This window comes from Sorex araneus, chromosome 4 (assembly GCF_027595985.1).
Source record: "Sorex araneus isolate mSorAra2 chromosome 4, mSorAra2.pri, whole genome shotgun sequence".
NCBI lineage: Eukaryota > Metazoa > Chordata > Mammalia > Eulipotyphla > Soricidae > Sorex > Sorex araneus.
Window position 1 is genome coordinate 171,007,154 of NC_073305.1, and position 12,518 is coordinate 171,019,671.

General features: G+C 37.9%; 1 protein-coding gene across 4 annotated transcripts in view; it reads left to right on the plus strand.

Annotated features, from left to right (window-relative positions):
• The window catches only part of UTRN (utrophin), a 585,431-nt gene that overhangs the window by 252,533 nt on the left and 320,380 nt on the right, over positions 1 to 12,518 (plus strand). For all 4 annotated transcript variants that reach the window (XM_055134486.1, XM_055134485.1, XM_055134487.1 and 1 more), the window contains 5 exons: positions 557 to 748; positions 1,734 to 1,906; positions 5,541 to 5,691; positions 6,851 to 7,026; positions 11,944 to 12,079. In XM_055134486.1, coding sequence (XP_054990461.1) covers positions 557 to 748; positions 1,734 to 1,906; positions 5,541 to 5,691; positions 6,851 to 7,026; positions 11,944 to 12,079 — 828 coding nt within the window. The remainder of the gene's footprint in view (positions 1 to 556; positions 749 to 1,733; positions 1,907 to 5,540; positions 5,692 to 6,850; positions 7,027 to 11,943; positions 12,080 to 12,518) is intronic.

The following is a 12,518-nucleotide window of genomic DNA, read 5'->3' on the forward strand; positions in this document are numbered from 1 at the left end:
CTATCCAGAGCTCTCATCAGTTGGTGAAAGTTGTGGTTTATTGAATTTTAGGAGACAAATACATATCGATCTCTAACTTAAATATCATTTTTTGTTCAGTGATTTTTAGTCTTGAGTCTTAGTTTCATTTAGAAATTTTCAGGATTACTAACTCGATGAAGATGGATTTATAAATTTATGTCATCTGTGAATTTACAGAGTGATGTTATTTTTAGGTAGTAATCTAATGAAATCCCAGACGATGGCATACTTTTTCATTAATTCACATTGGCATTTGGCAAGTGGTAGAAGGCATTTATTAAATCGTAGCTATTTTGGAGTCAAATACTCGAACTCCTGAAGGACTAGTGATCCATTATGCTGTTTAACAGCAGGTTTACAAATAAAAAATTGGAATAGAGACTGTTTAGGGTTTCAGTAACAGTGCAGTCCTAAAATATAAAACGTTTAAAACTTTTTAAAAAATGTTTTTCATGGTACTGAATTTTCTTGCTATTATTTGTTGTGCAAATGTTTAAAGAGATGTGCCTTATTATTATTTTTAATGTTTTGATAGGTAATTCCCATTCAGCTGAAGAAAACAGGTCAGCTTGGTTCTGGAATGAGATCATCACTTCTCCCTGCAGATTATCTGGTTGAAATTAACAAAGTTTTATTTTCTGTGGATGATGTGGAATTATCACTTAATACTCCAGAGTTCAGCACTGCTGTCTATGAAGATTTCTCTTTTCAGGAAGATTCTTTGAAGGTAAACCTCCAGGCATTATATTTGAATAGTTCCATTGAGTGTAGAACTCAAGTTAGGAAAATTTGTTACCATGCATTTTAGATGATTTACCTTTGTGACCCCCAAATTCCTTAAAATGCAAAATCCCCAAAATTTACAAGATGGATTTTTAATTGTGCACACTTATTCACTCTTTGTGATATCAGACACCTTTACTATTCATCACAGGCACAAGCCATCTTCCTTTCATATAAACCTGATTGTCATTTGATGAAAAATTTCCCTTTTTTAAAATGCCTGTGTAATGACCTAAGATTAGCCAATTGCTGCCATATAGAATAGCAGGTGAACTGTAAGTTTATTTCGGTCTGAAAGTGTTTAGTTCATCTAAAGAACTACTGAGTACCATGAAGACTTTTTCATATAATTTTATTTCATTTCTTTAAAGAGTCATTATAAAGTTTCTGATATTTTGGCAGCTCATTTTTGCTGTTGATATTAGTATTATTAACTATTTAAAAAATAGCTCCACTTCAGTTACCTTATACTTTCATAGAATGTTATTAAAGCTTTTCATTTGTCTTGTACAAAAGCCATGTTGAATATCTGAAAATTATTTTGTTTGCCACTTGGCTATTATGTTTCATTTATCATGCTTAGGCCAATACAGAGTATTTATTTTTCTAAAATTTTGTTTTTTCAGTTGGTTTTGATTTTTCACTTGCTTTTTTTCATACCTTTCTGTGCTCAGGGCTTACTCCTGGCTCTGCAGGGACCATAATTGGTGACAGGGACCATAATTGTGTGCGGATTCACTGCACACAAGGCAGATGCCCTACCTGCTGTCCAATCTTTCTGACTCCTAAAATTTCCAGTTTTGATTAGTGGTAATTATTGACTCATTATAGTTAAATGAGTTATATACAGCATAAACACTTGGTCAACTGTAACTTCTTTTATCCATTTCTTTGCTGGCTTTTATGGCTGTATGACATTGTAATTGTAGACTATCAAAGACCAACTGGACAAACTTGGAGAGCAGATTGCAGTAATTCATGAAAAACAACCAGATGTTATCCTTGAAGCTTCTGGGCCTGAAGCTATCGAGATCCGGGATTCACTTACTCAGTTGAATGCAAAGTGGGATCGAGTTAATAGATTGTTCGATGATCGTAAAGGGTATGTAGAAATTGAAAGAATTAATATTTTAATAAGGCCTATAAAATCATAAGCTGTGAGGAAGGTCATATTCATGATTAATGGCAACATATTTCACATGTTTGTATAGACTATTCATTTAATTTTGTTAAGGTATATTTCTTTAGAGAAAGGGGAATCCTATGACTTATAGATGACCACCACAACATAATATTCTAATAGCTTACTAATGAAATGAAGTACCTTTTATTTTTAATAGTGTATGTATTCCTTTAAAATATTAAAGAGGGTTTCATGAATGATCAAGTTTTCCATATATTTGATTAATATGAATCAAGAACAGAGACAACACCATTTAATTGGAATTTTTATTATAATACAAAACCCCCTTTTTAATAACTCTTATTTAAACAAAATCTTTTGGTGCCTCTTTCCCCCTACACTTTCGTAAGTTTTTTTACTAGGTAGAAATAAAAGCTAATAAGTTTTTTGCCTCTAGCTGTGTAGATAGTGGAAAGAGATCTAAGATGATAAATAAAACCCTAGAAGAAGAAAGTTAACCACAGACTCACTGGGAAATCTCACAGACCTAGATGCAAAAACTGGGCACCATATTCTTCATCTTTCATTGTAGCCCTCATGTTCCTCCTTCTCTCCCTTTCGTTCTCCTTTCCCTTTCGTTCTCCATTGTGACACTGGCCCTTGCCTCCCTGGTGGTGGGGCTCACCAGGGGTCACAGTCTGGAGGTGGTGTTTGCGGAAGTCACCTTTGGCTGCAGTGGTCTTCTCAGTAGCTGCAGTGTAATGGGGCTCACACGGGATGCCAAGCTGACAGTCACAGTGGCAGTGCCAGAGATGGCGTTGGACGATGTAGAACACGGCCAGGCATCCGGGGATCTCACCGAGGGCCTCAGGTGCAAGCCAGGGCTCTCTGCGGCTGAACTTCCATCTCCAGCCCACTGCTTGTGGATTTTTTGTCTGTTTGTTCTTGGGTCACATCTGGCAGTGCCCAGGGCCTGCTCCTGACTCTGGACTAAGGATATTGCACCAGGTGGGCTCCAGGGACCACCTAGAGTGCCATGGGCTGAACCCAAGTGAGCCTCATGCAAGGCAAATGCCCTACCTGCTGTACTGTCACTCCACCCCACTGCATGTGTTTCTGACATGATGAAATTCTCCTCAAGAGAGTAATAGTTAATTTTTTGGGGGGCTCTTTTGTATGTCTGAATTTTTTGAGATTGTCCATTTAGAGACTATCCCTTCATGTACATCTTTATACATCTTTATTTTAGGCATACTTTCAGTTACTTAATTGGATTTGATGATAGGGCGAAGACTAAATTTAACAAGTAAAGTTAAAAAATAACACTTTCAGACTGGTTTGCACAACAAAATTGGTTATTCAAACCTGCTACAGTATAGGAAAGATTCTTATTGAAAGGATTCAATAAATTTCAGTCTTGACCAGTTTTAACTTTTTTGGTGCGGTGGTTTTGGGCTACCCTCAGTGTTGCTCAGGACATACTGCTGGCTCTCTGCTCAGGGATCATTCCCGGTGAGCCACGGGAACCCTGTATGGTGCCAGGGATCGAACCTGGGTCAGCTGCATCCAAGGCGAGCAACTTGCCTGCTTTATTATCTCTCTAGTCCTTGACCCATTTTATTCTGATGGATTCGGTCCTAATTTTATTTTGATTTATTTGATCACTAATGAGATAAATATCAACATGAATATTTAAAATGCATGTTGTTGGTTTCAGTGTTCTTTCTTCTGTCAAATTTTATAACTTTTTAATTTTTTTCTATTGTGCTACTATTTATTAACATACAAAAGCTTTTTTTATATACTTAGCATATTTTAACAGTTCATATTTTATTCCTTAATTTTCACAACTTTTTATGTCAATGTTTTTTCACCCATCAAATTTTAATTTGATTTAATTTTATTATATTATCTCTTCTTTTTTCCCTTCCTATGTGTTTAAGTTAACTTTTCATTGTGAGATTAAGTAGGTGAATTTTGCATATCTTAGAAATAATTTTGTCGAATTTTTGCTCAGATTTTATAATCAAGCTATATCTAAAATTTATCCCTCCCTCCTTCCTTCCTTCTTTCCTTCCTTCCTTCCTTCCTTCCTTCCTTCCTTCCTTCCTTCCTTCCTTCCTTCCTTCCTTCCTTCCTTCCTTCCTTCCTTCCTTCCTTCCTTCCTTCCTTCCTTCCTTCCTTCCTGTCTTCCTTCCTGCCTTCCTTTTCTGCTACATCTGGCTGTTCTCAGGGCTAACGCAACACTTTGTGCTCAAGGATCACTATTGCCAGATCTCAGGCATCCATCTGTCATACCAGGGAATGGACCAGGTTGACTTATGCAAGTCAACACCTTATGTGCTGTACTGTCTTAACAATCCTAAGAAGTTAGTTTCTGCAGAGGCATATCACTGCCTTCTGAAGAGGCAAAGCAGCTGCCTTTTTGGCTTTAAATCACTTTCTGTATTCTTGCACATATACACATGTATACTTATATGTACTCAGAGTGAGAGAGAGAAAGAGAAAGGGAGGAGAGAGGAGAGAGAGAAGAGAGAGAGACAGAGAGAGAGAGAGAGAGAGAGAGAGAGAGAGAGAGAGAGAGAGAGAGAGAGAGAGAGAGAGAGAGGGAGAGGGAGAACCTGGTATGCATACTTTTCTTTTCCGACACTAATTCTGTGGCATATCAATGTAGACCCCACTTAACCATCATTATGTCTTTAGTGTCTTATTTCTAGATACCCTCACATGGAGAGTTTAGGATCTCAGGGGGCCTAGAGAGATAGTACCTCTGTTAGGCTTCTTGCCTTTCACGAAGTCAACCCCGGTTCAATCCCTGGCACCCTATATGGTCCCCAAGCCCACCAGGAAAGGTCCCTGAGCTCAGAGACAGGAATAAACCCTGAGCACCAAAACAAAAACATAAAAAAGAGCTTCGAGTTTTGGTCTAGAGCAGTAGTACAGTGGGTAGGTCACTTGCCTTGCACAACCACCACACATTTGCTCCCTGGCACTCTGTAGGGCTTCCTGAGCACAAAACTCAGAGTAAGCCCTGAGCACTGCTGGTGTGCTTCAAATACAAACAAAAAGAGTCCATAGATTTTAGGATTTTGACATTTGAATTCGGGGTCTGTGGGGTGCACAGGGATAATAGAGTACTAATAAATTGTGAAGCGTTTCAGTCTTTGAGGTTTTGCTCTACATGGAACCAAGTATTTTTGACGTCAATCACCATGGTTTTATTCCTAAGAGAATACAAAGTAATTAATCACTTTTTAAACTTTTATGCAGTTAGAAATGCTGAGAGTTGATTTGGGTAATATGCCTCCAACAAATCAAAGCAAAGACACTTGTCTTCGTGCGGACGCGACCCAGTTTGTACGTGGAAATGTGTGAGTTGGAGCTGGGAGATGTTTAGGGGTGCAGAGTGCTCTGGCCTGGGTGTGATTGTTCTTTAAGAGGAATCATTAGCCGTGATCCACCGTGCAGACAGGTGATGTGGGGCTGTGCGCTGTGGACTCACTTGTTTGGGCCCTTCAGTGTGATGAGATTTGAATTCCCCTTCTCAGAAGCATTGCTTTGAGACTGTCCCGGGAACTTTGGAAAAGCTGTTTTATTTTTTTTTGTCTTCTAGTTGTTTCGAGAGGGCAGTGGAAGAATGCAGACAGTTCCATTGTGACCTTAATGACCTTGTGCAGTGGGTCACAGACGCCGAGGAGTTATTGGCTGAGTCATCTGCTCCGGATGGGGCCCTGGACCTAGAGAAAGCCAGGAGACACCAGCAGGTGAGCACTCTGCAAAGCAGGAGGGATCTGCTGAAAAAGGGGCATTGCAGGCACACTCCAGATAGAGGGTCCCAGTATACACATTTTTTTAGGAATGTAGACAATCTGTGAATTTCTGATCCAGACTGAGGTTTTAGTTTTCCAAGATTTATGAAAAAAATATTACTTATATTTTCACATCAGGATTTTCAAAACTATAAACAAAAAATACCTGTCAATTAAGATTGATAAGCATATTTTTTAAATAGAATAATTTATTTTAAGCATTTAATAAGGACAGAACGATATATACTGTGCCTAATGATATATATATACGTATATATATACATATATACATATATATATGCCTCCCTTCTGATTTCTGTACCGTAACACTCTTAGACATTTTATTTTCTTTGTAGCATTGATAATTTTCATAAACGAAAATTATTCTTGAGTTATGTCAGGGCAGCTGCTCATGTAAGTCTAATTTGGTCTTAGAAATCTCTCACAGTGTCTAAATCAGTTCTCATAATGATAGGTCTTTAAAATCAGTATCAGAAGCAACTAAAATTTCTACTTATCACATATTAAATTTTTAAAATATATTTTACATAAACAATTTATGCTTTTAATACCTCGTTAATGCCTCTTCTTATTTCTAGTGTTATAGTTAGTGCTTCAGTTTCACTTACTGATATGGTGTTTTAATCCTTTGCCTGAAAATGTGCAGAGCAGAGAAACACTAACTCAGTAAAATGTACATGGAGGTTTACTAATAATTTAATAGGGTGTAGGGTGTACGAGAGTTAATGGTTTTCTTAAGAGACCCTTTCAGTTGTATGTTTGAAGGAAGCTAAACTTAACAGTTCACCTAAATCAAACGTGATGGCTGCTCATGCTTCAATGTAAATAGCAGTTATTTATTTTTCATTATTAGTCTATCCTCTTTCACTGTGTTTTGTTTGATGACATTCATGAAAGGGGGTTAGACTTTGAAGATTCCGTTTCGTGTGTTCATAGAAATACCATCGAGGTGTCTGAAAATGCCTTCTGTGCAAACATGGAATATCCTTGCAGGGCTTTGATTCTCTGACATTTTAGACTGACGCTGTGGTTCCTGGGTGGGTTGGCTGCATCTGAACAGTTTAATTTAGGGGTGGAATTAATCTCTTAACAGGAGCTGGAAGAGGGAATCAGCAGCCACCAGCCCAGTTTTGCAGCTCTGAACAGAACGGGAGACAGTATTGTACAGAAGCTCCCCCCCACAGATGGAAGCTTCTTGAAGGACAAGCTGGCGGGTTTAAACCTGCGCTGGACGGCTGTCGTTGCAGACGTGAAGGATCGGAGGCCCAGGTGACTTAGTCGGTAGAATGTGAGGGTGTGGGGAAAGATGTTTTAGGCAGGTCCTGTTAATGTGCAGTTGGAGGAAAGCAAAGTTTGTTTATCATGTGATTTTGCAATCAGGGTTTTACTCACATTTAAGAACTCTGCTGCCAGTTCTATGTATTTTTGTTTTTTAATTTATTTTGGAGAGTTTCGAGGGTCATCCTTGCCTGTGCTCAAGGCTTATTTCTGGCTCTAAGCTCAGGGATCATTCTAGGGATGCTCAGTGGACCGTGTATTGGGAACTGAACCCAGGTCAGCCCTGCGCAAGGCAATTGCCCTCCCCACTGTACTATCACTCTCCCCCAGCCCTATTTTCAGGGCACTGGCTCTTATCTGTGGGTTTTTTTTTCCTGCTCAAATATTATCACACATGTGAAAAGGGCCTTTATTCCTTGTTGTTTTTGTTTTTTCTCTTGGGCCATATCCAGTGGTGCTCAAAAGCTACTCACAGCTCAGAGCTGGGTTCTGCCCAGTCATCCTTGGGTGGCCATGCCCTGCCTAGAATCTAATCCAGGCTTCTTCATCAAAGCGTCTACGCAATCCTCTGACCCGGTCCCAGACTCCTCTTACTTTTATCTGTTATGTAAAACAGTCATTATGCTTATCATGTGGCAGTGGCAGAACTTGAAAGAATTGAGCCTCATCTTTAATGTCAGATGGCCAAAGGGTATACTCTTTCTCTCTCTCATATATATGTGTGTATATACATACATACATATATATAAGTGTATATTGGTGCCTTGCAAGTAAGAACATTTCTTCATCTAAGCAATATAAAATATAGCATGTTGCATTGTTGATTTTTGTGTCAGATTATCATACAGTGCCCCCAGATTTTATTAGGGTATCTCTGGGTGAGGATATTTGATTACCAATGAATATGTAATCAGTGTTACACAGATTACTTTGTATAGTGTAATGTAGTTTTATAATGTGGTGTCATTTTGCTGGGGGGAAGGGATGCTTTGGGCCACACCTAGAGATGCTCAGGGCTCAGTCCTGACTCTGCTTCGAGGTACCTCCCGGCTGTGCTTTAGGGACTGCCTGCAGTGCTGGAGCCAGAGGCTGAGCAGTGGTGAACAGCACGCAAAGCAAGGGTTTTAACCCTGTACTATCTCTCTGGCCTCTGTGATGTCATTTGTAAATGATTTGTGGGCTTTTTTTTTTGCTTATTTGTTGTTTTTGTTTCCAGGCTATAATTGGCAGTGTTCAGGGTGTATTCCTGTCTCCTTGCTCAGGGATCACAACTGGTGGTTTTCAGGGAACCATGTGTGGTACCAGGTGTTAACATTCTTTTTGGGGGGGGTTGTGACACATCCGGTGTGCTCAGGTTCTGTATTTGGGGATCTCTCCTCGTGGGGCTTAAGGGACCAGATGTGGTACTAGGGAACAAATTGGGGTTGGCTGCATGCAAGGCAAGCATCTTAACCCTTGTGCTATCTCTCTGGCCCTTAAAGTGATTTGAAGTTAATTTTTGCAACAGCTGAGATGTTGTACATGATTAATGGGTTCTAATTTGCTTAAAACATCTGACTCAATAATAATCTTTTTAGCAGAAGTTAAAATTAGCTTTGGGTTAAGAAGTCCTTTTTTTTTTCTACTGATTTCAACTCTGTAGATGATATTTTGTTTTCACATTTTGTTTTGTTAAAAGCCAATCTGACTGTTTTATCAAGTTTTGTATTATAATGTGCAGCATCTAAATATGACTATTTGACCTATGGTTTTCTTTCATAGAACAATACCATCGGTTATTGTCTGTTCTGGTAAGAGATAGATAAAAGTTTGTGTGTTTTGGTTGAGATATTATATTATCATATGACAGAGGCCACATTTTTGTTTGTACATCATGTACACTTTGGCCATTTAATACTCAGAATGACCATCCCCGAGGTCTCCTAACCTGAGTTCTACCCTTGTGACTGAGAAAGAAGTGCTTCACTGAGAAAGAGTGACCTAACTTCTCAAGAAGGGAGAAGTTAATAAGCACACACTCTTTGTGCTTATTGGTTAGAGGTTCTTCTTTCCCAATCTCTCAGCACTGTGTGGGACAAGCTGGGAAGACCACGGCGATGCTCCTGGCCATTTTTCTGACTCTCTGTTCTCCCCCAAGAAGACATCAAGAGAACTGGGATGTCTTCTCAAGGGCATGGCATGAGGAGTTGAGAGTGTTTGTGAAATACACATGCCCTGACCATCAGGAAACCCTCAGAGTATCTAGTTCTTCTAGTTAATCGAGAATTTATTCTCCATACATGTGCTTGCCAAATGTTGCCACTCAAAATTTTTTGCCACTCAGAAAAATTGATTGGGTTGGTTCTTCTGGGGCTTTGTCGTAAGCACTGGGAACACAGCTATGGCTAAGAATCTCAGACTAAAATAAATATGGTCAGGGGGAAAAAAACAGTATAATTTGGTTAAAGAAAGCACTTTATATTTTTGCTGTATGCATGGTAGTTTCAGAAGCAAATGGACTCTAGCAGGAAGAGATCCTGAAACTAAATTTTGAAAATTATATCAATTTCCCTTGAGTTTATTCCGTGCCGTTCCTTTCGGCAAAAATGGTAGAACAACGGGCTCGGTGAATGGCATGGAATGGTTCAGCCAGGTGAAAGATTTGTAACAGTTTGATGGAGAGGAAGATTGGGAGGATCAGGGCCAACCTTGGAATATGAGACTCCCTGGATCTTAGGTATATGTTATGGTGCTTGGACAGAGTGATAGTAATAGTACAGTAGGTAGGGCATTTGCTTGCACATGGCTGACCTGGGTTCAATTCCCCGAATCCCATCTGGTCCCCTGAACCCTCCAGGAGTGACCCTTTAGCGCAGAACCAGGCGTAAGTGCTGAACATTGCTGGGTGTGAAATAAAAGCCAATTAAAACAAAAGTTCTTTAGTATGAAAATAAATACACTCCTCAATCTTCTGATGAAAACAGATGTTTCTACTGGCATGGTCTTAACAATAAATGCAGAATTTCTCTCTCTAAATATTTGCAAATGGATCCCCATGGGATATGGTGATGCTTCTTCCGAGAATAACTCAATGAAGCAATCCATATTTTCATTCATTTTTTTGAATGAGAAAGGAGATTTGAATTTCTCTTCTTATATCTTATAGTATAAATTGTTTTCATAAATTTCTGTTTAAATTTACTTCAGATTGTAAATTTTCTTAAATTAGGTAACCTTAAGCCTCTGGATATGTGCTGTTATCAAAGTCATTGAGCACTGGCTCAATTACTAGATCCAGTGTCTTTGTATTGAACACCTATAGTTAAACATTCATACAGTTCAGCAACTTATAGTGTCATTCCAAAATGAGCAATTGTTAGCTACTGTTTAAATATAAATTCATAGCCATGTTTTACTCTTAGGAATAACATTTGAAATGTAGATCATATTTTGCTTTTTGAGATGAAAATTTTGTGACTCAAATATGTCTTGTTGGAAATTGTTGATAATGTGAGTTTTCACTTTAGATATATTTTCAAAATATCAAATTAGTCACGATTAAGAAACCTTGAAAATTTGAATTGCAAGTTGCCTTTTGGATAACAAATAGTTTCAGAGTAAGAAAGTTGTTTCCAAAGTTGTTATTTAAGTCAAATGTAGTGTAAGCTATCAGTACTATTTTTGTCTTGATTTACTGTCTCATCTTGAAGCAACAGTCTCTCATAATAGATGGTTAAGTGTAAACACATGATTTTATGTTAGTTTTTAACATTAACATTTTTAAAATATTAACTCATTTAGCATTGAACATGCATGCACCCATACACATATGGCATCAGGTTGAGTTTCTTTGTGATAAAAATACAGTCACAAACATAAAGATAGAAATTACTATAAGGTATTGCAATAAAATTAACCAAAAAGCAATGCATTCTGTTTTTATACCAGCAAATAATAGCTGCATCTCTAAAAATAATGATATCACCATAAGCTCTAAATAATTTCCAAACCCCATTCTTAAAAATACATGTTCTCCAGATGAAGAGCTATTTAGTGAGTAGGGCACTTACCTTGACCATGGCCAACCCACCCGGATGTGATCCCTGGAACCATATGGTCCCCTCAGCTCACAAGTAGTAGTTCCTATGCACAGATCCTGGAGTAACCCCTGAACATTGCAGGGTGTGGGCTACAACATAAAAACCAAACCAAAACATGATCTGGTTTTTCATATGAGATGTAATTATACACTTTTGACATATGGTTTATATAGTTCTTATAATATTATAAATATCATTATGGCAATTCTTTTTGTATTCAGATGAATATTTTGTTTTTCTCTAGATCTCTTTTTATAACTCAGAGCTATCTTCAGATTTAACACTTATTTTAATGAGCTAACCAAATTCTTACTTTTCTCTTATTTTTCCTAATACTTATAATAATGTCCAATCCTCAGTATCTTGCCTTGTTCATATCCTTTCCTTTGAATAAGGAGAGTAATAGTTGCCATCTACTGTGAATAATATGTCACATAATGATGGCTTTCTGTCTCCATGGAGTGCTCAGAGAGAATTATGTCTTTTTCCTTTTTACTTTAGATAAAGACATTTCCATGGTTTAGTTTTAAGTCCATTACACTGGACTGTGGTGAAGAGCTTGAAGCAATATACGCATTTCTATGTAATTTCTCATTATGAAAGAAGGTCACATTCTTTAGTAGCAATATTTTGAATGTAATGAAACAAGAATTCAAGTAATTTTTGATATTTTAGAATGCATAAAATGCTATTACTCCATTTTGAAAGTACTAAAAATTATTAAGAATCATTTATTTTTGATGTGTTTAGTCAGGGTATCTAAAAGAAGTATACAATATGCATAGCTGAAAATTCTTTCTCACTAATTTTCAATGATATACTTCTCTAGGCTAAAAGGTGAGAGTAAACAGGTGATGGAATATAGAAGAAGACTAAGTGAGGTCATTTGTTGGTTATCAAAGGCTGAGAATGCTGTGCAAACAAAATCATCCACTGATCTGGAAAAAAACCTTCAAGAGTTAACAGTAAGTCATTTATTTATTTCTGTATTTGCCAATGCTTGTTGATGCATGAATATTTACACTAAAAGTAAGACAGTGCATGACTGGAGAAGAAAAGGAAAGGAAGCTTTCTGCTTTGTTGTAAATGCGGTGAACTGGAAAGAGGACTTTATTTTTTAAAAAGGTGACTATCATTTTGGTCTTATAGAAGACCAAAGATATAGACCTTATATAAAGAAAAGCCTTATATAAGGCTTTTCTTATATAAAAGTGATGGATAACTGTCATGTGAGATGAATTATTTTGGTTGGGAGCACACCCAGTGATGCTCAAGGTTGCTTCTTTAGCTCTGCACTCAGGAATTACTCCTGGTGGTGTTAGGGGAACCAGATGTTCCCTGCAAACACCACTCCTGGTGGTGTTTTTGGGGAAGCCAGGGATCAAACACGGGTCAGCCACATGC